The following is a 24,665-nucleotide window of genomic DNA, read 5'->3' on the forward strand; positions in this document are numbered from 1 at the left end:
CTGCAATCACCAAAAGCAAACCAGAAAATATGACCCAGTCAGTAATATCCAAACTGCAAGGATGGAAGAAAAGGAACTGTTTGTAATATCTGCAGTGAAACATTCATTTTAAATCATTCATTTGAAAATATTCAAATGAATGATTATGTTGACAGGATCATTGACAACTTAGGAATTTCAGGATAAACAATATAAAATATAGTTTGTTATCAAAATGGTTAACTCTTGTTAATAGCATGTGACATGGCAGGTGCGTTCTCTTCAAGGTGAAATTTCTTCTACTATAAGTGTAGAGAAAATAAATACAAGGATGGGGGAGGGGGGTACAGAGGAAACAGATTTTCCTAAAAGAGCCTTCCAATGTCTTTCACATCTTTGACACTGTATTTATAGAGATGGGCAATCCGTGTGCTGTCACAGTGAAATCTAAGAGAGACTGTAATAACCTTCCTTGGATGTGTGTGTGGGGAGAACTTTTGCTCAGTATCTGTTTTACATTGGTTCTTATGCTGTTAACATCCCACTTAGTGAGACATGTTTTGTTGGGACAGATACTTTACTGAAAGATGGTAATAGGAAATGAATATCCTGCACACCCAAGGACGGATTTTCCCAAAGGCCTCTGTTGATTATGGTCCTGCCCACATTAGTACATAAACTTTATTTCTTTGCTGGGAATTCTTGCTCATTACATTTCATAATCATTTCAATTATTGAACCCTCTTGTATTAGATATACTTTTACATGGATTACAAGTGCTATTGCATATTATTAAAGGAATACTGCATGTTATTCAATGAATTCACAAGGGTAGCTCTTGAACATGACCAAATTGGGATTTTGTTTTGTTTACTCATTTTACCTAGGATGTTTTCTCAGAAAATGCAGTATTGCTTTCTCTCGAGAATAATGGCTCTGTACTTGTTTGAAAGGCAGCTTTCCCTGTCTAATCTGGTGTCCAGGACTTCTACCAAAGCATAAATAAATTTCTTTTGGGCAGAGTGTAGTAGAAGAAGGAAAAAAAGAGACTGGTTTGATGGTAAAATTTAGTCTGTCAAGCTCTATTTCAAACATTCACCCTATGCCATTATATTGGTTTAATTCTTGCTATGGAAGGAATATTGCCAAATTTCAGCTTTAGAAATTTAGATATCTTGTGAAAACTGGTAAGAATCAGTGGAATTATCAGCATTTCTGTGTATGTGTTCTTGCTGCTGCTAAGTCACTTCAGTCGTGTCCAACTCTGTGTGACCCATAGACGACAGCCCACCAGGCTCCCCCGTCCCTGGGATTTTTCAGGCAAGAACACTGGAGTGGGTTGCCATTTCCTCCTCCAATGCATGAAAGTGAAAAGTGAAAGGGAAATCGCTCAGTCGTGTCCGATTCTTCGCGACCCCATGGACTGCAGCTACCAGGCTCCTCCGTCCATGGGATTTTTCAGGCAAGAGTACTGGAGTGGGGTGCCATCACCTTCTCTAGTATGTGTTCTTAGGAATATTCTAGATGAATAGCCATTCCTGCTGCTGCTAAGTCACTTCAGTCATGTCCGACTGTGCGACCCCATAGACGGCAGCCCACCAGGCTCCCCCATCCCTGGGATTCTCCAGGCAATAACACTGGAGTGGGTTGTTGTCATATCCTTCTCCAATGCATGAAAATGAAAAGTGAAAGTGAAGTCGCTCAGTCGCGTCCGACCCTCAGTGACCCCATGGACTGCAGCCTTCCAGGCTCCTTCATCCATGGGATTCTCCAGGCAAGAGTACTGGAGTGGGGTGCCATTGCCTTCTCCTAGTGCTGTAAAATTCTTCCTATCTTTTATGTGGTAAGTTGAAATATGAACTTTTAGTAATGACAAAACATGTTATTTATAAGTTTAATGAAAGTACATCCTTGCATTTTTTCTTCTTTTTAAAATTTTAAGGAATTTTCATCTTAGTGTTATAGAGTTTTACTACCGACAAGGTTTGAAGATAATTAATAGGTCTATTGCTTGAATAAATTTGTTGTGGTGACTGGTACTTAGCCTTAATCTAGGCACCAAAGATTCAAACAAAATGCGTCTGGGAAAACATAATATTATCAAAGATCCCTTATTCTATTTTTTTTTTTTTTAATGGATTGTTTTTCCACTGGTAGTTGTTTCCAATGTCAGGTCCATACAGTCAGATCCAAGTTAAAAGGAGTTTGTCATCATGTAGTCTAGGTGAAGTATGTAGACACAACTTAGTTTTTATCTTTTAAAATGAATTTATATTTCATCCAATTACAAAGGTAATCTTGAGAGATGACGTTCTCAAAAACCTAAAATACATGGATGGGACTATGGATACCCCTCAGCTTTAAAATTACTGCAGATGGTGACTGCAGCCATGAAATTAAAAGACACTTGCTTCTTGGAAGAAAAGTTATGACCAATATAGTAAAGTCACTCAGTCGTGTTCGACTCTTTGAGACCCCATGGACTGTAGCCTATCACGCTCCTCCGTCCATGGATTTTTCCAGGCAAGAATACTGGAGTGGGTTGCCACAACCTAGACAGCATATTAAAAAGCAAAGACTTTACTTTGTCAACACCGGTCTGTCCAGTGATGGAATTTCAGTTGAGCTATTTCACATCCTAAAAGATGATGCTGTGAAAGTGATGCACTCAATATGCCAGCAAATTTGGAAAACTCAGCAGTGGCCACAGAACTGGAAAAGGTCAGTTTTCATTACAATCCCAAAAAAAGGCAGTGACAAAGAATGCTCAAACTACCACACAATTGTACTCATCTCACACACTAGCAAACTAATGCTCAAAATTCTCCAAGCCAGTCTTCAACAGTATGTGAACAACTTCCAGATGTTTAAGCTGGATTTAGAAAAGCTAGAGTAACCAGAGATCAAATTGCCAACATCCGTTGGATCATCAAAAAAGCAAGAGAGTTCCAGAAAAACATATACTTCTGCTTTATTGACTATGCCAAAGCCTTTGACTGTGTGGATCACAACCAGCTGTGGAAAATTCTTAAAGAGATGGGAATACCAGACCACCTGACCTGCCTCCTGAGGAATCTGAATTCAGGCCAAGAAGCAACAGTTAGAACTCAACATGGGACAGCAGACTGGTTCCAAATAGGAAAAGGAGTACGTCAAAGCTGTATATTGTCACCGTGCTTATTTAACTTATATGCAGAGTACATCATGAGAAATGCTGGGCTGGATGAAGTACAAGCTGGAATCAAGATTGTCAAAAATATCAATAACCTCACATATGCAGATGATACTACCCTTATGGCAGAAAGTGAAGAAGAACTAAAGAGCCTCTTGATGAAAGTGAAAGAGGAGAGTGAAAAAGTTGGCTTAAAGCTCAACATTCAGAAAACTAACATCATGGCATCTGGTCCCATCATTTCATGGCAAATAGATGGGGAAAAGTGGAAACAGTGGCTGACTTTATTTTTGGGGGCTCCAAAATCACTGTAGATGGTGACTGCAGCCATGAAATTCAAAGATGCTTGTTCCTTGGAAGAAAAGTTATGAATGACCGAGACAGCATATTAAAAAGCAGAGACATTACTTTGCCAACAAAGTCCCATCTAGTAAAAGCTATGGTTTTTCCAGTAGTCATGTATGGATGTGAGAGTTGGACTATAAAGAAAGCTGAGTGCCAAAGAATTGATACTTTTGAACTGTGGTATTGGAGAAGACTCTTGAGAGTCCCTTGGACTGCAAGGTGATCCAACCAGTCCATCCTAAAGGAGATCAGTCCTGCATATTCATTGGAAGGACTGATGCTACAGCTGAAACTCCAATACTTGGACCACCTGATGCGAAGAACTGACTCATTTGAAAAGACCCTGATTCTGGCAAAGAGTGAAGGTGGGAGGAAAAGGGGAGGACAGAGGATGAGATGGCTGGATGGCATCACTGACTCAATGGACATGAGTTTGAGCAGACTCAGTAGTTGGTGATGGACAGGGCGTGCTGCAGTCCAGGGGGTCAGAGACCACTGAACAACTGAACTGAACAGCTTTATTAGATAGTTTTTCAAATCTTTTTTTTTTTTTTTGGTTTGTTTAATGATATGCATAAGCCAGAATTTATGATGCTTTCCACAGTAGCTTAAAACAATTCCTGGAAAAGCCTGGATTTACAGTATATCTAATTAAGAAGTCATTAACCAAGGTAGAAGTAGAGTTCAATCTGATCAGGGAGGGAGATCAAAATGCAGTCAGATTTTTATTTTCAAGAATAAGATAGATGCCTAATCTTTGACCTCAGTTTTAGTGTAGGAAAAGTCATTTAAATTTATAAAATAAGCATGTCTGTCCTCATTCATATTTTTATATAAATGAGTTGAATTATTTCAACTTGACCCTTTTAAAGATCAAAATCCGTATTTTAGGAAAATAGCATTAAGTGGTAAGTGCTGCTTGTGGTCTCAAATAAAATTTATTCTCAGCAAAACATTTGAAAATTACAATGCAAACACTCATTAGACAGATATAATTAACAATTAGCACATGCTTTTGTATAAACACAATCAATGACAAATACTAAACCCATGCTAGCTAATCTTGAATTTCAACAGGGAATTCTGTCTAATGTTAACAGCTAATAAAAAATAAATGAAGAATATGCTAATTTGATTTGTGGTTAGGAAGGTGACATCCAAAAATTTGAAGTGCTACTAATGTTTGTTCTTTAATGATGCTTGTTTCTTGGTAATAATTATAGAAAATGTTGTTTGGTGTTTCAAGGTCTAACATTAGCTTGACTGTTCTGGAAAATGTTAAGGTTAATTAACTAGTGCAGATACAAATCAAATTTAATTACTTAGTTATAGCTCAACAATAATATCATTTTTGGAAGATTACTCAAAACATCATGAACATTTACTGCTATATATTTAAAATGCAAAGTTGGAAAATGAAGTATGTAGGTCGCTTAGCAAATCATTTTACTGGGAGTTTCTAGCCATAATTTGTTAAGCAATGGATCTGTCCAAAATTAGTTTAGCTTTAAAGACTATTAATGTTTACAAGTTTGATTGCAACTTCATTAGCAATATAATATTTATTGTATTGCTAATACAATAGCAATAGCTATTAGCAAATAGCAAATACAATATGTAAGACATGTCAACAAATATAGCTCTTGGATGCAAAATATTTACATCACTTTCTTTTTTGAAAAATATCTAGAAAAGAAATTCCATATAGGCTGTATGGAATCGTTATTATATTCCAGGGAAAATAAGTACTTTGTTTTTGCTATTTATATTACCAGTATTCTTTTCTTGCTCTATAGAATACCAAGGAATAAAGACTTAGCTATATGATAAAACAATTCAGAGAGTAGAAAGAGAAGGCAGTCAGCTATAAAAAATGAAAAAAATGTTAGGAAAATTTGAAATGATCAGAAAAAGAACAATAATTGTATTTGGGGGGAAATCAGAAATGGTGAACAATACTAGAGAAAATAGTGTTAGACAAAAAAGCCTATTAGCTCATACTACCTTGAATCCAACATATTCTAGATTTACTTTGTGGCAAAAGTATTTATCTGTGACATTTAGCCAATTAAAATGATGGAGGCATGATACCTTACATTGATAAAAAAATTTTCCCAAGTAATATAAAAAATTTAGACGGAATAATTTTAGGGTTTTAATGGACTTCCACTTTGGATTATCTTTTCAGACTGGACTATTTATCTCTTTTAGAAGCAAACCACATGTAATATCATTTGAAAATCTAAATTGTAACTACAAGAAATATTTTTATAAATGCATATGTTTTCATGAATGCATAACTACTATAAAAAATAAGACAGGTTAAGAGCCAAAAAAAAAAAATTACAAGTTCTAATTCACCGCTTCTGGGAACCTAAATTGATTATGTGCAGAAGGGTTGTTTACCATGTCAACTAGATTGCTGCCTTTGCTACTGTAATCTCATTTTCCCACTGCAGATTAGAGTTTGGGGTTATAATAGAATTATGTAAAGAAATTTTATCTTAGCAAATGAGATGTCATAGTTTAGACACACTGAAGTGTTTATAGGACTGCCTTCTGAGTCATCATTCAAGGCCATCACATAGGGGGCTGATTGATTTTCTGGTTCAGGGTTAGAGAAGAATTTATCAATCAGTCTGTACATACTAAGTTACTAATTTGCACTCAGTTCTGGACTAATTATTTTGAAGGAAATAGAAGAAGTATCTCCGAATACTCTAAAATGGGGGATAATGAGATAGCATATTTTAATCAGTATAAATGTCATTCCAAAGATAAGCTATAAGTTGTAGGAGAAGCCTTAATTTGGGGTAAAATATTTGCATTTGCAGAAGGCATAATTGGAGAGAAAAGTGATGTTCATTTTAGGATGGAATCGTAACTTGGTAAACCTGAGTATGGACATTTTCAATATATTGGATGGTTCTTAATGAAAGACTCAGTGAACATTAATTTTCTTAAATGGAATTTTATTTTTTAAAATTATGGTTGATTTACAGTGTTGTTAGTTTCAGGTGTGCAGCAAAGCAAGTCACATTTTTGTTTATATTCTTTTCCATTATTGTTTATCATAGGATGTTGAATATAGTTCCATATCCTATAGAGTAGGACCTATGCATTCTGTATATTACCATTCTGCATCCGCTAACCACAAACTCCCCCTCCGTCTCTCTCCCTGCCCCACTTTGGCAACCACAGGTCTGTTCTGTGTCTGCGAATCTGTTTCTCTTTTGTAGATAAGCTCATTTGTGTCATATTTTATATTCCACATATAAGTGATATCATTTGGCATTTGTCTTTCTCTGTGGGACTTCTCTTAAGCATGATAATCTTTAGGTCCATCCATGCTAAATAATGCCCCAAATGGCCTTAGTTCATTTAATGGGATTTTAAATCATTATGAAGGCATTTAAATTAATCTGAGTATACATCCCTTTAAGCCAGTCACAAACTGACCAGTGTTGCATGATTCTACTTATATGAGATATCTGAAATAGTATATATCACTCATAGATGCAAGAGCAGGATGGTGGTTGTTGGAGGAAATGGAAGGGAAAATGGACAGTTGTTAATCAACAGGTATAAAGTTTCAGTTAATGCAAAATGAGTTAGTTCTAGAAGTCTGCCATACAACATCATACCTGTAGTTAACAATATTGTGCCATGTACTTAAAAATCTTTAGAGTTGGATCTTATCAAGTGCTTTTTACTACAATAGCATAAAAATTTTAAATTGTTGAAAAAAGAAAAGTGTATGATCTACTTAAAAATCAGCTTATGTGCTTGCCCCTCTATATCTCAATGCCTCTTATTGTTTATAAGCAAACTTTACAAGATTTTCTAAAAAAATATTGCCAGTATTGTCTTTTGCACTTAGTGGGATTCGTCCTTGGTCTCTAGAAACAGTTTTAATTTCCTTTAGTGCTGTAGCCACTGGAATAGTCCTTAGCCCATTTTTCCTTCCTTCTGACTCCATTTTCTCAGAGTTAACCAGTGTGCAACTGTCATCTCGGTAGAACCCAAGTAGATTTCACATCATATTGTGAAGTAGGGAGAGATTTTCTTTGCTTTTCTTTCCTGAGGACCCTGGTAACCCATGAAAAGAGATTTAAGCATGCTGAATTCTTTGGAATGGAGCCACCTTCAGGGTATAACACCTATGATAGGATTTTATTTGTTGTTTCACTGCTCTTTGTTAGCCAAGGTATAGAAAATTGCCTGTGGATTTCAGTATCTTGAGAACCATAGAGGTTTTCCTGTAAAGGATCTCCACCATGTTCTGTCATGGTTACTGAAATCCACTCACTGGAGATTCATTCTTTGGGATGGGAAAGCTGTTAGGTCCCTGTGTGTGTGTGTGCTAAGTCGCTTCAGTCATGTCCAACTTTCTGTGACCATATGGACTGTAGCTCACCAGGCTCCTCTGTCCATGGAATTCTCTAGGCAAGAATACTGGAGTGGGTTGCCATGCCCTCCTCCAGGGGATCTTCCCGACCCAGGGATTGAACCCAAGTCTCTTATGTCTCCTGCATTGGCAGGTGCCTTCTTTACCACTAGCACTGCCTGTTAGGCTGCTATCATGTTCTAAATGCCATGCAACTCTTAAGGGTTATCCTTAGAACAGCAGATGTGGCTCTGTGCCCAGTGGTGGGAAAGGAAGAAAGGACATCCAAATGTAAAGTGGGTCTGTGGCACTAGAGGTGATCTTTATAATTGCCTTGGGTGAGCCAGCTGAGGGGAACCTTGTGGAAGGTGTTGATGGAGCAGACCAGCAGCAAGTGGGGTTCTGCTGTGGCTACCCACACTGCCTTGCAGCTTCTGTCCTGGGAGTGGGGAAGTCCAGAAGGTCCTGGAGGGGAAAACAAGTGGTCAACAATATGGCCAGAATTAAAGGAAATCTCCTCCTTTGCTTCCTTTCCTGGCTCAACAGACTGCCTACGTAATACCAGATCTGCTTGCCAAAGGTTGAGCCAGCCAGAGCTCTTTCTTTTCACAGGCCTATACAGCTGTCTCTCTGTAGAGCTAGGCGAAATCAACAATGCCTTTTATTTCCTGCCTTTCTCCCCAGGACTTGTGTTCTCCATGACATTTTCTTTCCCTCTTACAGTGTCTCCACAGGGTTACACAGGGGAATAGTCATTGTGTGCTTTGTGATCATTGAAGACACAGAAGCAAAGGGCAAGAACAGCCAAAGCAGAAATCGGAGAGATTTCATTATGCCCAGGAATTCAGCTATTAATGACGCAACCTGGAATATTTTATTTCTAGATACAATTTTTAAAGCTTAGGTGTGAGAGATCCTGAATACTTGGGACCCTTGAAGCCCTGTGGTGACCCTTGAAACAAAGCCCTCTGTACTTTTCCATGTTAGACTTCCCGAGATAAAAGATGGACATAGGAGGAGCTCTCGACTTGGGTTCTGTGCCCAGGTTGGAGCTCTCCCTACTGGCTTTGTACCTTTCAGCGAAGATACTTAAGCTCTGAGTCAGTTTCTTTCCCTGTGAAATGAAGATGACAATGGTAAATGTTTTGATGGTGTGGTGATGGTGGTAGTAATGCCAGTGATACTGAGGTGATAGTGATGGTGTTGGAGGCGGTAGCTTTGGACAGGGTAGTGGTGGTGCTGATAATGCTGATGGTGGTGGTGATGATAATAATAATGATGGTGGTATTGGAGGTTGTGATTTTGAATATGGTCATGGTATAAGTAGTGGTAATGGTGGTGGTAGTGGTGTAGGTGGTGATGGTGGTCATAGTGATGGTGTGGGAGGTAGTAGTTTTGACTGTGATGGAGAGAGGGAGGTGACGGTGGTGGAGAGATGGTTTTAAGATGTATAGCGAGCTGGGTTTCATGCTATTTTCCTTACAATATTCATTTGATTAAATCCTCACAACAATTATATTGCTGTGCTTAGTTGCCCAGTTGTGTCCGACACTTTGTGACCCTATGGACGGTAGCCCCTCAGGCTCCTCTGTCCGTGGGGATTCTCCAGGCAAGAATACTGGAGTGGGTCACCATGCCCTCCTCCAGGGGATCTTCCCAACCCAGGGATCGAACCCACGTCTCCCGTATTGCAGGCAGATTCTTTACCGTCTGAGCCACCATAAAGCTATTGGTTGAGTGCTATTGTACTCACTTTATAGTTGGAGAAATTGAGGCTTGGAGAGTAACTGCTTTTCTTTGGGTCAAACAGCTAATGAGAGGGGACCTGGAATTTAGCAGTAGGGCTGCCTGACTGTAGAGGTTAGTCTCCTCCGGGCTGGTCTTTCCCGTCACGTGGCTGTCATAGGCGACGCAGAGACAAACACGAAGGCCACAGTGCTGTGATCCTGACTGCGTGTGGTTGTGCAGCTCTGAAGATGGGAAACTAGAAGAAAAGATGTATCCTCTCTGGATTCTTGAACATGCATTCACCATGATGCCCCCCACACTCCATCAGTCTAGAAGAGCCATGATTAACTGAGTTTGAGAAGCAGGAAAAACTCTAAATGCTATAATCCTTCCATCTCTGCGACATGCCCAATTACCGTCTATTCTCTCTCACAGTATTTATTTCCTCTTGTTCCTGAATAGTAAAGGAACTCTATTAGTAGCTTTCTGTCATTGCCCGCACTGGCTCTGTGTCTTAACTTCCTTATATGGCTGAACAGTGAATGTAGCTTTTCTTAAAATAGCAGTTTCTTGGTCTGTCTGTCTTTTTTGTGTATTATAAGACAGTGTAAATTAATGATGACAGAGAGTACCAGAGGATGCTTGTTACTTTGTGTCAGCACTACTACCAAGTTTGAAAAGTTGCATTCTTTGCCCCTGGAGGTCATTAACAGTAGGAATTTTTGCTAGGAGGTTTTCCTAGAAGAAGGGACCCACATGACAGTTCAACTGATACAAACCTACCCACAGCAAATGGAATTAAAAGTTCAATTCAAAGTCCCTTTTGCTTTTGAGCTACATTCTCTAGGACGCAAGAACAACAACAAAACACTTTGAACTAAAATCAGGTAACTGTCCAAAGACAACTTGCATATACTTTATATCAGCTCAGCATTCAGGTGTTTCTGTACGACATTTGCTTTCAAGCATAGTTTTATTTTTTAGACTTTTGCGTTTGGAATAAATTCATTGTCAATATGTTTATAAATATAATTAATTTTGACATTTAACAGTAGCCCCCAACTGTTCATTTTCAACAGAGAACTTTTATCTTTCACACACATTTATTACTTACCGAGATAAAGGTGGGAAAGCAAAATTAAGTCCTATTAACACGTAGTTTAATTTTGTGGTGAAGTTGCTAAGTCCTGGCCAACTCTTAGTGACCTCATGGATGGTAGCCTGCCAGGCACCTCTCTCTGGGATTTCCTAAGCAAGCATACTAGAGTAGGTTGCCATTTCCTCTCCAGGGGATCTTCCTGACCAAGGGATCCAATCTGGGTCTTCTGCATTGCAGGAGGATTCTTTACCAACTGAGCCACCAGGGAAGCCTAGTTTAATTTTTAGGGCATACTGAACTGAACTGAAAACAAAGGGGGAAAAAAGTAATTCCCAAAGGACAGTTCTCATTCTAGCATACTAGACATTACAATCTTAACTTGACACCACGCTTCAAGTGAGCTATTTAGTTTAATTTTTAGGAAGAGAGAAAAAAGAGAATAGAAAGGAAACGGAGGGAGAGGATAAGCGAGAAAGAGAAGTTAAGGCGGGGAGCGTAAGAAAAGAACGGGAGTAGACAGAGAAAGAAAAAAGAGGGGAGGAGAAAGGCAGGCAGAGAGACAAGAGATGGAAGCTGAGAATATACAGCCCTGATGAGAATTTGGCTATTACTAAAATGAAGTGAAGCCTGGAATTCATTCAGAGTCTTGCTCAAGCACACAAAAGATAGTCTTTGAGTGAGAAAGTAGACCTGGGATTCACTTAAACTGCTGCTTTATTAAAAACAGCCACTTTGTCCTCGGAATGAAATGGACATACGATTGCCTGAGTGTGTTTGAGGAGCCAGAGGAAGGAGGTGGGATCCAATAGTGATGGTGTCTGCTTTCAACAACTGTTCTATGAATATCTGTCCTGTGTCAAGTCCCTTATAAGATGCTGGGACAAGAGTGGTGACTAAGACGTGGCCCCTGGAATGCAGAGTCTCTTGCTGGCCTTGAGGAGGTAGCTGTGCACATATGCAGTCCTGCACTGATGTGGCTGGGGCACCATACAGCTTCTGTGTGCCTTCCTAGTTGCTGTTCTGTCAGTGCCTCCCGATGGGGATTTTGACACTGGTGTGAGGCTGAGGGGGAGTGATGCTCAGCTCTCAGCGAGGCTGCTAGCTGTAGCAGCTGCACTGTGTGCCTGCTCTTCTCCAGAAGAAAGCCACTCTGCTCCCTCTCTCTCCCTGTCTAGCTCCCCCACATGGCTTCCATCACCATTTGACTGCCCTCTCTAATAAAGACCAGAAGTGTAAAGATTGGGAAGAATTCAGGTCTGATTCATTATTCATAGCCTTGGTGAACTCAGGGATGTGAAGTAGAGAAAGGTGGTGTGTGTGTGTGTGTATGCGTGCATGCTCAGTCTCGTCCAACTCTTTGTGAACCCCTGGACTATAGCCTGCTAGGCTCCTCTGCCTGGAATTTTCCAGGCAAGAATACTGGAGTGGGTTGCCATTTCCTTCTCCAGGGGATCTTCCTGACCCAGGGATGGAACCTGTGTCTCTTGCTGCCCCTGCATTGGCATGTGGATTCTTTACCACTATGCCTGGCATAGTCATTTACAAAAAAGAAGCACATTAAAGATAACAAATAATATAAAAACCAAATAAGTGAAAGTGAAAATTACTTGGGTGTGTCTGACTCTTTGTGGCCCCATAGACTATACAGTCCATGGAATTCTCCAGGTCAGAGTACTGGAGTGGGTAGCCTTTCCCTTCTCCAGGGGATCTTCCCAACCCAGGGATCAAACCAGGGTCTCTGGCATTGCAGGTGGATTCTTTACCAACTGAGCTATCAAGAAAGCCCCCAAACCAAATAAGTGAAGCTTAAATCCTTTCTTCTGGAATTTTAATAAATTGTAAAGTTACAAAATATATACATCCACTGGCTTGATCTGCTAAAATCATCATATCAATTTGTTACAATGTTTTATTTAAATTGACATTCCTGTCAATGTGTATTAGGGTAGCCTGTGTCATTTATTGTCCAAATCAGAGCACTTTTTCTAGTAAAAGAGAACACCATTAATAATTATACACGTGTAATAATTAGGAAGTGTGGGATGATAATCCTAAATTTAAGCACATTCTGTGTGTGTTGTTTCAGAAAAGAAGAGATTCTGTTTCTACTAAAGACACTTGTAATAAGAGAGCAATGGTCATCAGAAACAAAAGACTTTGAAGTTTCTGTTTGCTTCAATTACCCACATTCTATCCATTTTTTTCAATGAAGCTATTAAAAAAATCATCTTAATACAACTTGGCTGGTAAACACATCTGATGGAATGAGGACATTATAAGGAATTAATTAGATTAGAGGCAATGGAAGAGGGAATCCATTATACTCAAACCACAACTCCAGTGGTTTGTTAGTCAAACTACATTGGCAGGTTTCCCTTTTATTTTTTATTTTTGCATGGATTAAACAATTGATTTTTCTTCTCCATCTTCAGGGAAATTGTAGAGGCAGATCTGTGGTATTGTAAGTATAACGTTGTCAGCAGCACTTGCAAAGTTACCAATTATGTCTTTATTTAAGGAAAAAGAATCTCAGAAGTCCCTTCCAGGTTTACAGTGTAGTTCTTCAGCAGCATTGCATCCTCCTGGGATCCGGTGGCCTTGTCTTACCTTTCTGTTCTTAGACTTGATTGTGGAAGCCTAGAGAAACGCTTGGTGAGCTTCTAAGCTGCCATGTTTCCCTGGGCTATCCCTGCTGATCGTGTGTTCCAGGGTCACTCCTCAGGGCCTTGTCCCTACATGTTTTTCCATTCCTTCCTGCCACAACCATCTGAGCCAGATAGTCCATGCTCTTTGGTATCCACATGACACAAACCCATCTGTCTTTCTTCCCCAGTGTTACCATCTGCAAAGGGCTTTCTCATATTGATTCCTACTGTCTTATTATAAATATACATCACTTTCTTCTTTTTTTAAACCTATAATCTTTTCAGAATGGCTATGTAGGAGTAGGAAGAACGATAATTGACCTCTAGGCATAAGCCAATTAATTCCAATCAAGTTAGCTCTCTGTTTCCTATATTACATATTTGGATTCATCATAAAGTATGAAAATGAGGCTTATTTATTGATTTATAAAAAAAGGGAAAAATACTGCAAAATTATATAAACAGTGAATAAACTTCTAAGAGACTAAAACCAGTCCTCATTTAAGTGTACAAGTGGATGGAACAGAAAAATATTTGAAGAATTCAATATTTAAGTTACGTAATGGGTAATTACAGCTCAGTCAAAGCAAGAACAGTGGAGAATTTAACACGAGGAAAAATCAATCAGGAAAATATAGAATCAGATATATTAAACTTGGAAATATCCTTTCATAAAAAATAAATCTGAGAGTTTTAATTGACCACACTCTGTACTCAGGAGAAGATACAGGTAACAACATGCAATGGCCCTAGTGTGCACACGTGAGTCACACCAACGCATGGGAACACATCTGGTTGCTCCATCTCATGTACAACCCTATTTATAGATGCAGACGTGTACAGATATTTAATTCCCCACAGTCTACCTGTCTCTGTGACTAGAACCTCAATAGTTCCCAGAATTTTGGTCTTCATAAAGGATATTTTTTTCCAACAAAATTAACGCCTAAAATAAAAGAGAGCAAAGAATGCAACTTCAGTCATTAGTAGCTCTGTAATCACTGTGATTTGTGTTTCATTTTATAAAATACTTGAAGGGCATACACAGTATTTTCACATTAGGGAAATCAAGGTTTTAGTTCTCTGTTTCTAAATTGTTCTTGCAATTAGAGTACCATTTAAACATTGAGTTTTTTTCTCTTGCATACTACTTAAACATTTCTTTTTTCAATTGGTATAAAATATGAGCCAAGGAGGGCATTTTCTGAGCAGCTGTTTGTTAGTGTATCTATAACTCAGGCAGTACTTAGTGAAACATGTCACCAGGTGCCTACGAGAGGTCGGCTTATCATTCATGAGACCATGTGCAGCTGCTTGGATTTGCATCTGTTACACTTTTACCTATTTATCCAGGAATTAATAAATATCTTCCTTATAAACAAAATAGGACTAAAACTCCTTGACACACATTAACCTTTGTATACCTTGAATTCCTACTTAAAGGATGTTTATTTAGATTTATCATGCTGTGCATTTTATGTAATAAAGCCTCCAAAAACTGTAAGACATGAGTGTTTTCATGTTACACGAAACTCACATGGCATTTAGAGAATAGGAACAAATATAAGGTGTAAAGTAAATTGATGCTAATAACACCTGAATTCTTCTAGAATTTTTTTTAATAAGAACAGGGATCTGATTGTAAAAATTCTTAAAATAGATAATTTTAAAGATCAAAAATGATAGCCAAAAAATTAGACTCTTAATTTTTCAGAGTGTACTTAAATGGAGTCAGTAACCACAAAAATGTCCATCAGTAGTTTTCATCTATAGCAAAATTGTGTTTATGTCTTCCTAGTTGATAATGCCATGATAATATGAAATAAAAACATAGTTTTATTATTGTGACTGACTGACATCTTTGTAAGGTCTTCCCTCATAGCTCAGTTGGTAAAGAATCTGCTTGTAGTGCAGGAGACCTGGGTTCGATCCCTGGGTGGGGAAGATCCCATGGAGAAGGAAATGGCAACCCACTCCAGTATTCTTGCCTGGAAAATCCCATGGACAGAAGAGTCTGGTGGATTTCGGTCCATGGGGTCGCAGAGTCAGGCACGACTGAGCAACTAACATGAACATCTTTGTAATTTTAATAACTTTGGTTTTGTGGACATTATATTTGCCAATGCATTTAGCAGAAATTTTTGAAATCAGTAAGATTAATTGTGCTGTCTTCAATCTATGCAGGTGGAAGTGCCTAAGAAACATATTTTTAGCAAGGAAACAGCCTGAATATCCTTTCTCTTAAAGTTGTGCTCCCTTCCTGTGCGTCAAGAAATGGCATCAATTAAGAGTGTTTGCCCCAGCAGAGGTCCCTATATTATATAGTTGGTTTCCATTTAGCCATCTATTCCATACATGGCAGTGTATTTAAGTCACTCCCAATCTCCCAATTCATCCTACCCTCCTTCCCCTAAATGGGGAGGAGATCCAAAAAGGTGGGAATATATGTATACATATGGCTAATTCACTTTGCCATATAGTAAAAGCTAGCACAACCTTGTGGAGTAGCTATACTCCAATAAAAATAAAAATAAATGTTGGTCAGATAGTTAAAAAAAAAAGGAGTGCATTCCCTTCCATGTTAAATTTATGGCCGTGAGTGGTATAAGTAGATAATTTTTCTCAGACTTTAGTCCAGTGCCTGATATACTGTAAATGGATCTAACTAGATGATCACAAAATGAATGTAAATAAATGTACTACCCCTCCCTGTTAAACAGCCTTTGCGTTGGCAGGAGAAGTAACACATTCATGAAAACTAGTTATATATAGGGTAAGTTAAGTACACTTCATATATTATCAGAATCACAAGCCATCTCACCCACAGGATTATTCAGCTTCGGAGACAAGAGTCACAGTTGCAGGAGATTGCTTCCTCCATGATGTTAATGTATTCTGACACATCCCTAAGCCACCTGTATAGCATGAGTAGTAGAGCGTGGTCCTGATGCACACGAGTCTGGAGTCAGATGATTCGGTTCAGATGCTCGCTTAGATGTTTATTTGAAAGGTCATGTTAGTCTGGTTGTTTAGTGTCTCTGCCCCAGTTTTCTCACCTATTAAGCAGGATAAATAGCTCAACATCAATGCTTTTTATGAGAAGTAAATTACATTACATATGTAAAAGGATGAGAACCATGTCTATCACACGGTTAAAACTCAATCCATGTTGACTCTTATTAAAATACTGACTTTAAAACAGTGTACATGTCTGTTAAAAAATCATGTACCCAACATAAATATTGTGAAAAGATAAGGAGAAAATTGTAAATGATCTCACAAACCAGAGATGATTAACCTTTTACCTTTTTGTATATATAATCTTTGTTTTGCTCTCTTTGCTTTGTAGGTATGTGTTTAAAATAGTCCTTTTATAAATAGAATTCTTTAAAATCTTAATAGTTGAACAGTATTAAGTTGGTTAGTGTTAGTTGCTCAGTCGTGTCCAATTCTGTGACCCCATGGACAGTAAGTGGCCTGCCAGGCTCCTCTGTCCATGGAGTTCTCCAGGCAGGACTACTGAAGTGGGTTGCCATTCCTTTCTCCAGGGGATCTTTGTGACCCAGAGATAGAACCTAGGTCTCCTGCACTGCAGGCAGATTTTTACCATCTGAACCCCTTAGTGAGGCCCCTGTTATTTGACTTTGACTCGATATTTTGTTTTCTTTTTACAAATGTTTACATATAAACAATGAATACCACAGTGAACATTTTGGAAAAAAAATCTTGATGGACACTTAATTCTTTAAGTTAAATCATTAAATTGGAAGAAATAGACCAAAATATAGAGTCATGTTAAGGCTTTTAGTAACTTTTACCAAGTTATTTTAAGAGAGTCTGTACTAATTTATATTCCTAATATCTATGCAAAATTTTCTGATGAGTTTGATAATTTATTAGAAAATCTTATCTGTGCTTATACATACAAATGCTTTCTTTAAAAATTTTTGCTAATGTTAATTGTCTACTATGTGTATGATATCATGCCAGCTATTTTCATACATGAAATTTGTTGCCTTTGAAGTGTTCCTGGATTCCAATATACCATTATTCTTCAAAGTCCTCCTTGTTTTTCTCTTTTGAAATTATCTTCAGAGCAATAGATAACATCTTTAAAAAATTTCATATAGCATTATCTTTCTGAATATTCACATTATTTAGAAGTCTTCATGCCAGATAACTTTAGTCTGTTCCAAAATCAAATCCAATCCAAAAAAATAATTATGTTTCAAAATACTTTATTAAGTTTGCAGCTATACTGCAATATTACAATATGGGGTCAGAAAAATCTCAGTTTGGATCTCATTTGCTGCCTTTATGGGTATAGCTAATTTACTTCTATGTTCTTAAGACTCAGTTTCTTTTTCTAAAATTGGTGAAAATACTTCTTAATCATAGTGCTATGATGAGTATCATGAAATATGTAAAAATGGTTTGCTAATACAGTGGTACTGAAATATTGTTATCTAATACTAAAGGTAATTTTCAATGATTTGAAAGAGTAAGGAAATGTATAAAAATGCCATGCTAAAATTATGATGATGACTATATTTATATTGCAGGAAAATTTCACAATTCTTTTTTTTTTCATCACTGTACAAATAGACATCTGCTAAGTTTTATTCTTTCCTGTAATGCTCATCAATGTTCAGTTATTGATAGGGTATATAAGCCGCTTTTATTAGTCACCATGCAGAAAGCTTTTAGTGCAAACCAAGTAAGATTACTTTCAGTGTTATTTCCCTGGTATGCTATGTGGATTTCAACCTTATTTGGCCAGTAACAAGTCAAATTGAGAGACTTTCTTGGAATTTCTGAAAATCAGGAATTTCTCATTGCATCATTTCAGTGCCCTCAGAGGGGTACTATGATAATCTCACAAATCATATTTATTGCCTAAAGCTTTAGTGACGAGAGGAGGCATGTGAAACCACATAATGTTTTGAAAAGTTGAATCATAAAGTTTGTATTTCATGGGTTTCCTCTAGTATTTGCTTCTGAAGGTTGGCTCTTTTCTTTTTCTTTTCTTTTTGTCAAAAAGTGCTCCTTTTGATTCATCTCACTCTTAGTCCATGATTGCTCTGATTCACTGGGGTATTTTTACATAGCTCACAGCACCCTAGGTTTGGTGGTGAAGGGATGGGAATAGGGACTTAACAGCTAATTAATAAATTAATGGCTTTATTGTTTGGTTGTTAGGCAAAGTAGGAACAAGAGGTCCATATGCATATGACCACAATTACAGAAAACTAACCAAACTGATCACACGGACCATGGTCTTGTCCAGCTCAGTGAAACTATGAGCCATGTCCTGTAGGGCCATCTGGGACGGACGGGTCATGGAGGAGAGTTCTGACAAAATGTGGTCCACTGGAGAAGGAATGGCAAACCACTTCAGTATTCTTGCCTTGAGAACCCCATGAACAGTATGAAAAGGCAATAAAGTATGACACCGAAAGATGAACTTCCCAGATTGGTAGGTGCCCAATATCCTACTGGAGATCAGTGGAAAAACAACTCGAGAAAGAATGAAGAGACAGCCAAAGCAAAAACAACACCCAGTTGTGGATGTGATGGGTGATGGAAGTAAAGTCTGATGCTGTAAAGAGCAATATTGCATAGGAACCTGGAGTGTTAGGTCCATGAATCAAGGTGGCAAGAGTGAACATTGACATTTTAGGACTCAGTGAACTAAAATGGACTGGAATGGGTGAATTTAATTCAGATGACCATTGGATCAACTACGCTGGGCAGGAATCCCTTAGTAGAAATGGAGTAGCCATCATAGTCAACAAAAGAGTCCAAAATGCAGTACTTGGGTGCAATATCAAAAACAACAGAATGATCTCTGTTTGTTTGCAAGGCAGACCATTCAATATCACAGTAATCCAAGTCTATGCCCTGACCAATAATGCTGAAGAAGCTGAATGGTTCTGTGAAGACCTACAAGACCTTTTAGAACTAACACCCCAAAAAGATGTCCTTTTCATTATAGGAGACTGGAGTGCAAAAGTAGGAAGTCAAGAGCTACCTGGAGTAACAGGCAAATTTGGCCTTGGAGCACAAAATGAGGCAGGGCAAGACTAGCAGAGTTTTGCCAAGAGAACGCACTGGTCATAGCAAACACCCTTTTCCAACAACACAAGAGAAGACTCTACACATGGACATCACCAGATGGTCAACACCGAAATCAGATTGATTATATTCTTTGTAGCCAAAAATGGAGAAGCTCTATACAGTCAGCAAAAACAAGACTAGGAGCTGAGTATGGCTCAGATCATGAACTCCTTATTGCCAAATTCAGACTTAAATTGAAGAAAGTAGGGAAAACCACTAGACTATTCAGGTATGACCTAAATCAGATCCCTTATGATTATACAGTAGAAGTGACAAATAGATTCAAGGGATCAGATCTGATAGACAGAGTGCCTAAAGAACTATGGATGGAAGTTTGTGACATTGTGCAGGAGGCAGGGATCAAGACCATCCCCAAGAAAAAGAATTGCAAAAATGCAAAATGGTTGTCTGATGAGGCCTTACAAATAACTGAGAAAATAAGAGAAGCGAAAAGCAAAGAAGAAAAGGAAAGATATATCCATTTGAATGCAGAGTTCCAAAGAATAGCAAGGAGAGATAAGAAAGCCTTCCTCAGGGATCAATGCAAAGAAATAGAGGGAAACAACAGAATGGGAAAGACTAGGGATTTCTTCAAGAAATTAGAGATACAAACGGAGCATTTCATGCAAAGATGGGCTCAGTAAGGGACAGAAATGGTATGGATCTAACAGAAGCAGAAGATAATAAGAGGTGGCAGGAATACACAGAAGAACTATACAAAAAAGATCTTCATGACCCAGATAACCTCAGTGATGTGATCACTCACCTAGAGCCAGACATCCTGGAATGTGAAGTCAAGGGGGCCTTAGGAAGCATCACTACGAACAAAGCTAGTGGAGGTGATGGAACTCCAGTTGCGCTATTTCAAATCCTGAAAGATGATGCTGTGAAAGTGCTGTACTCAATATGCCAGCAAATTTGGAAAACTCAGCAGTTGCCACAGGACTGGAAAAGATCAGTTTTCATTCCAATCCCAAAGAAAGGTGATGCCAACGAATGTTCAGTCTATTGCACAATTGCACTTATCTCACACACTAGCAATGTAATGCTCAAAATTCTGCAAGCCAGGCTTCAACAGTTTGAAAACCATGAACTTCCACATGTTCACCCTGGATCTAGAAAAGCCAGAGGAACTAGAGATCAAATTGGCAACATCTGTTGGACCATCGAAAAAGCAAGAGAGTTCCAGAAAAACATCTATTTCTGCTTTATTGACTATACCAAAGCCTTTGACTGTGTGGATCACAACCAACTGTGGAAAATTCTTAAAGAGAAGGAAATACCAGACCACCTGATCTGCCTGCTGAGAAATCTGTACGCAGGTCAAGAAGCAACAGTTAGAACTACACATGGAACAGCAGACTGGTTCCAAATTGGGAAAGGAGTACATCAAGGCTGTATGTTTTCATCCTGCTTACTTAACTTATATGCAGAGTACATCATGAGAAATGCTGGGTTGGATGAAGCATAAGCTGGAATCAAGATTGCCGGGAGAAATATCAGTTATCTGAGATATGCAGATGACACCACCCTTATGGCAGAAAGTGAAGAAGCATTAAAGAGCCTCTTGATGAAAGTGGAAGAGGAGAATGAAAAAGTTGGCATAAAACTCAACATTCACAAAACTAAGATCTTGGCATCTGGTCCCATCACTTCATGGCAAATAGATTAAGAAACAATGGATATAGTGAGAGACTTTATTTTGGGGGGCTCCAAAATCACTGTAAATGGTGGCTGCAGCCATGAAATTAAAAGATGCTTGCTCCTTAGAAGAAAAGTTATGCCCAACCTAGACAGCATATTAAAAAGCAGAGACATTACTTTGCCAACAAGTCCCATCTAGTCAAAGCTATGGTTTTTCAGTAGTCATGTATGGGTTTGAGTGTTGGACTATAAAGTATGCTGAGTGCAAAGAATTGATGCTTTTGAACTGTGGTGTTGGAGAAGACTCTTGAGAGTCCCTTGGACTGCAAGGAGATCTAACCTGTCAATCCTAATGGAAATCAGTCCTGAGTATTCACTGGAAGAACTGATGCTGAAACTCCAATAGTTTGGCCACCTGATGTGAAGGGCTGACTCATTTGAAAAGACCCTGATGCTGGGAAAGATTGAGGGCAGTAGGAGAAGGGGACAACGGAGGATGAGATGGTTGGATGGCATCACCAATGTGATGGACAGGAGTTTGAGTAGGCTCCGGGAGTTGGTGATTTTCAGGGAAGCCTGACGTGTTGAAGTCCATGGGTTGCAAAGAGTCGGACAAGACTGAGTGAACTGAACTGAACTGTCGCATATGACTCCATTCTCACCAGCACTCCTGCCCTTTAGATTGATAACGCTGAGCTTTGGACAGTACGATCCGGGATGCATAATTTCCACTGTTTTCTGAGCAAGATGATTCTGTTATAGTTACTTCCAAAAACCTGGGTATTTTATTTCTTTTATCTCCGCTCTCTAGTTTCATCATTTGCCACCACTTCAACCTCTTGTATTCAGCAAGCCAGATGATGCTTGGAGGTTATCCTGTAAGAATTCACAAATTCTAAATGAATGATCATATATCCATGCTTGAGAAACTGAATCTCTGATGTAGCATTGTGTGCGTGTGTGTGTTTTTGAAGATTTGTGAATTTAAAACTCTTTGGAGGGGGGTTCAAATTCATTTCTGGCCAGCAGCTTGCTTTGGACAATTTTGAAGCAGGAGTTCTTGACAGAGAGCCTAAGACTCCATTATCTTTTGGCTTGAAAGCAGGTCAGAAAGTGATTTGTCTATTGTTTCCAAGTGTCTTTCTGATGCCTGCATCTGCAGAATTATTTTCCCAATGGAAAAATATTAAAATATACCCCTGTTAAGTATGAGTGAGCTTGTTTAGGTGGTATTTCATTCAACTAATAGGTCATTTTAAATGAGGCCCAGAAGCTAAACCACTGTAGCTATTTCAGGAGGGCTTGTTCTCTTAAGAAAGTACCTTGCATTCTTGGCTCATGGTCTCAAAAATAGGAAGAATTTTGCAGGCCTTTCTTGAATTGATATTTTTCAATCGTATCAAAAGTTATATTTAAGTATAATCCCTTACTCTGATTTATAGCATGTTATGTAATTATAACATATTTTCATTCCTGTGATTGCAGTTAAGTGACCAAGGAAAATTACTTTTTTTTAAAGGCTTCTTAAGGCTATAGATTATTTCCTATATTACTGTCCTGTAACTCAATACTGAATTTAAAATTTGCTCCAATGCTGTGTCTTTGAGCATAGTAGAATTGGTCAAGCCCAAGGGACAAATAATTTATATTGCTGAACCCTGATTAAACTCATGAATTTTAAAGTCCCTCCAAAATATGGGCCTTTGGTGCTGTCTTTCCACTCCTGTGAGCATGAAGGCATGGTTCAGTGTGCAGTGGTTTGTTAATTATCAGCTCTGTGTCTGCTGCTTCTGTTCCCAGCTGGACCACCTACTTCCCACTCCCTTCTTTCCCAGTGCTCAGTGCTCTCCCTTTCAGGCCAAATTCAAGCAGTTGAATTACGTTTTATTTTGTCCTTTGCGTGGAAGGAGAGTTCACAATCCCCAGATTTCACGTGCTTTCAGGAGGGCCTTATAGAAAATAAAACAAGAGGCAGTCTTCCCACTTTGTATTTCCAAATCGGCCTTGCTTTGTGTGGCTCTGTAGCGGTGTGCCACAGCAGTGAAGATATTCATGGTCCGAAAGGAAATACGGATAAATTAAGGCGGGAGAGGGTATCCAAATGCTTGCCTATCTCACAAAAACAGTGTAGCATGAACACTTGATGGGTAAGTGTAGACTGGACATGATCGGGTTCAGCCCCAAACTTTCAGTCAAAATATACTAACGGACGTTTGATGCCTCCAGCTCTGTCAGGAACTGGATGGTGGGGAGACAAGAGATAAGGAAGTTGAGAGGGACAAAGAAAATATGTCCCTTTCCATGGCCAAACTCACAGTCTAGCACTGATATGATAGAGAATGATTAGACTGTTATGGAGAGAACATACCTGTGACTTGGTTACTGACGGCATATAGTTGTTGGTGCCTGACACAGTTAATTGCTTGTCTGTCTGCTTGTGTTGGTTGCTCAGCCATGTCCGACGCTTTGCAATCCCATGGACTGTAGCCCGCCAGGCTCCTCTGTCCATGGAATTCTCTGGCAAGAATACTGGAGTGGGTAGCCATTCTCTTCTCTAGGGGATCTTCCTGATCCAGGGATCAAACCCATGTCTCCCTTGCATTGCAAGTAGGCTCTTCACCACCTGAGCCACCACGAAAGCCCCTCTCTGCTTGTACTTGTGAGTGCTGCTGCTGCTGCTGCGTCACTTCAGTCATGTCCGACTCTGCGTGACCCCATAGACGGCAGCCCATCAGGCTCCCCGGTCCCTGGGATTCTCCAGGCAAGAACACCGGAGTGGGTTGCCATTTCCTTCTCCAATGCATGAAAGTGAAAAGTGAAAGTAAAGTCGCTCAGTCGTGCCCGACTCTTAGCGACCTCATGGACTGCAGCCGACCAGGCTCCTCCGTCCATAGGATTTTCCAAGCAAGAGTACTGGAGTGGGGTGCCATAGGCCAGTAGTTACAGATGCCAGTGAAGACCCACAGCTCAGAAAAGTCAGCTCCAAAGAGACCGAACACCAAACTGGCTCTCTGTGAAGGTAGTGGCCAGAAAAAACAAAGAGCAACTCCCTCTGACCATTCTCTTTGCCTAAGGGGACTCTCCAAGAAGATTGGCAAAGTCAGTTATTCATAAGATATTTATTGAATGCAGTGTTGTGGTCACAAAGTTGGGAACATAGGATAAATCATAGTGAAAAGGTCTTGTTGACAGGGGCTGACAACTTAATGCAGGCAGTCATTGAGGGCTATGTGCTAAGATCAGACTGATGATATTTCTGGGCCAGAGGACCCAGGAGGGTGTGAGCAGGAGCTTCACTGAGGTGAAGGATTAAACACTTGGAAATGGAAATAGAGAAATGGACACAGGCCAAAGGCAGGGAGAAAAAACTATTCATAAAGAAGAAACCGTTGACATTTAGGAGCGAAGGAACCCTAGGTAGCATCCAGTTAAACATTTCCTTTCACAGATAAGGAAACAGTCCAAGAGCAATCTCATGAATGACTTACTGAGCTCGGGCAGTTCAGAGGAGCAGAACTGGGTGTGGAACCCACTGAGCCCATCCTCAGG

The 24,665-nt window shown here is 39.2% G+C and overlaps 1 protein-coding gene across 24 annotated transcripts in view; it reads left to right on the top strand.

The window, feature by feature from the left end:
• SLC8A1 (solute carrier family 8 member A1) overlaps positions 1-24,665 on the top strand; it is a 447,983-nt gene that overhangs the window by 93,079 nt on the left and 330,239 nt on the right. The window contains exon 4 of one of the 24 annotated variants that reach the window (XM_086327309.1): positions 1,259-5,390. The exons of 21 other annotated variants lie outside the window; for them this stretch is intronic. In XM_086327309.1, coding sequence (XP_086183435.1) covers positions 1,259-1,511 — 253 coding nt within the window. In that variant the 3' untranslated portion in view covers positions 1,512-5,390. Of the gene's footprint in view, positions 1-1,258; positions 5,391-8,617; positions 9,423-12,796; positions 19,944-24,665 lie in introns of those variants that run through there. 2 more of the 24 variants (XM_086327311.1, XM_086327314.1) reach the window with 2 other exon arrangements.

This window comes from Bos grunniens, chromosome 11, assembly GCF_055505025.1.
Source record: "Bos grunniens cultivar Pamir isolate PY7600 chromosome 11, Bosgru_T2T1.0, whole genome shotgun sequence".
NCBI classification, from domain to species: Eukaryota; Metazoa; Chordata; class Mammalia; order Artiodactyla; family Bovidae; genus Bos; species Bos grunniens.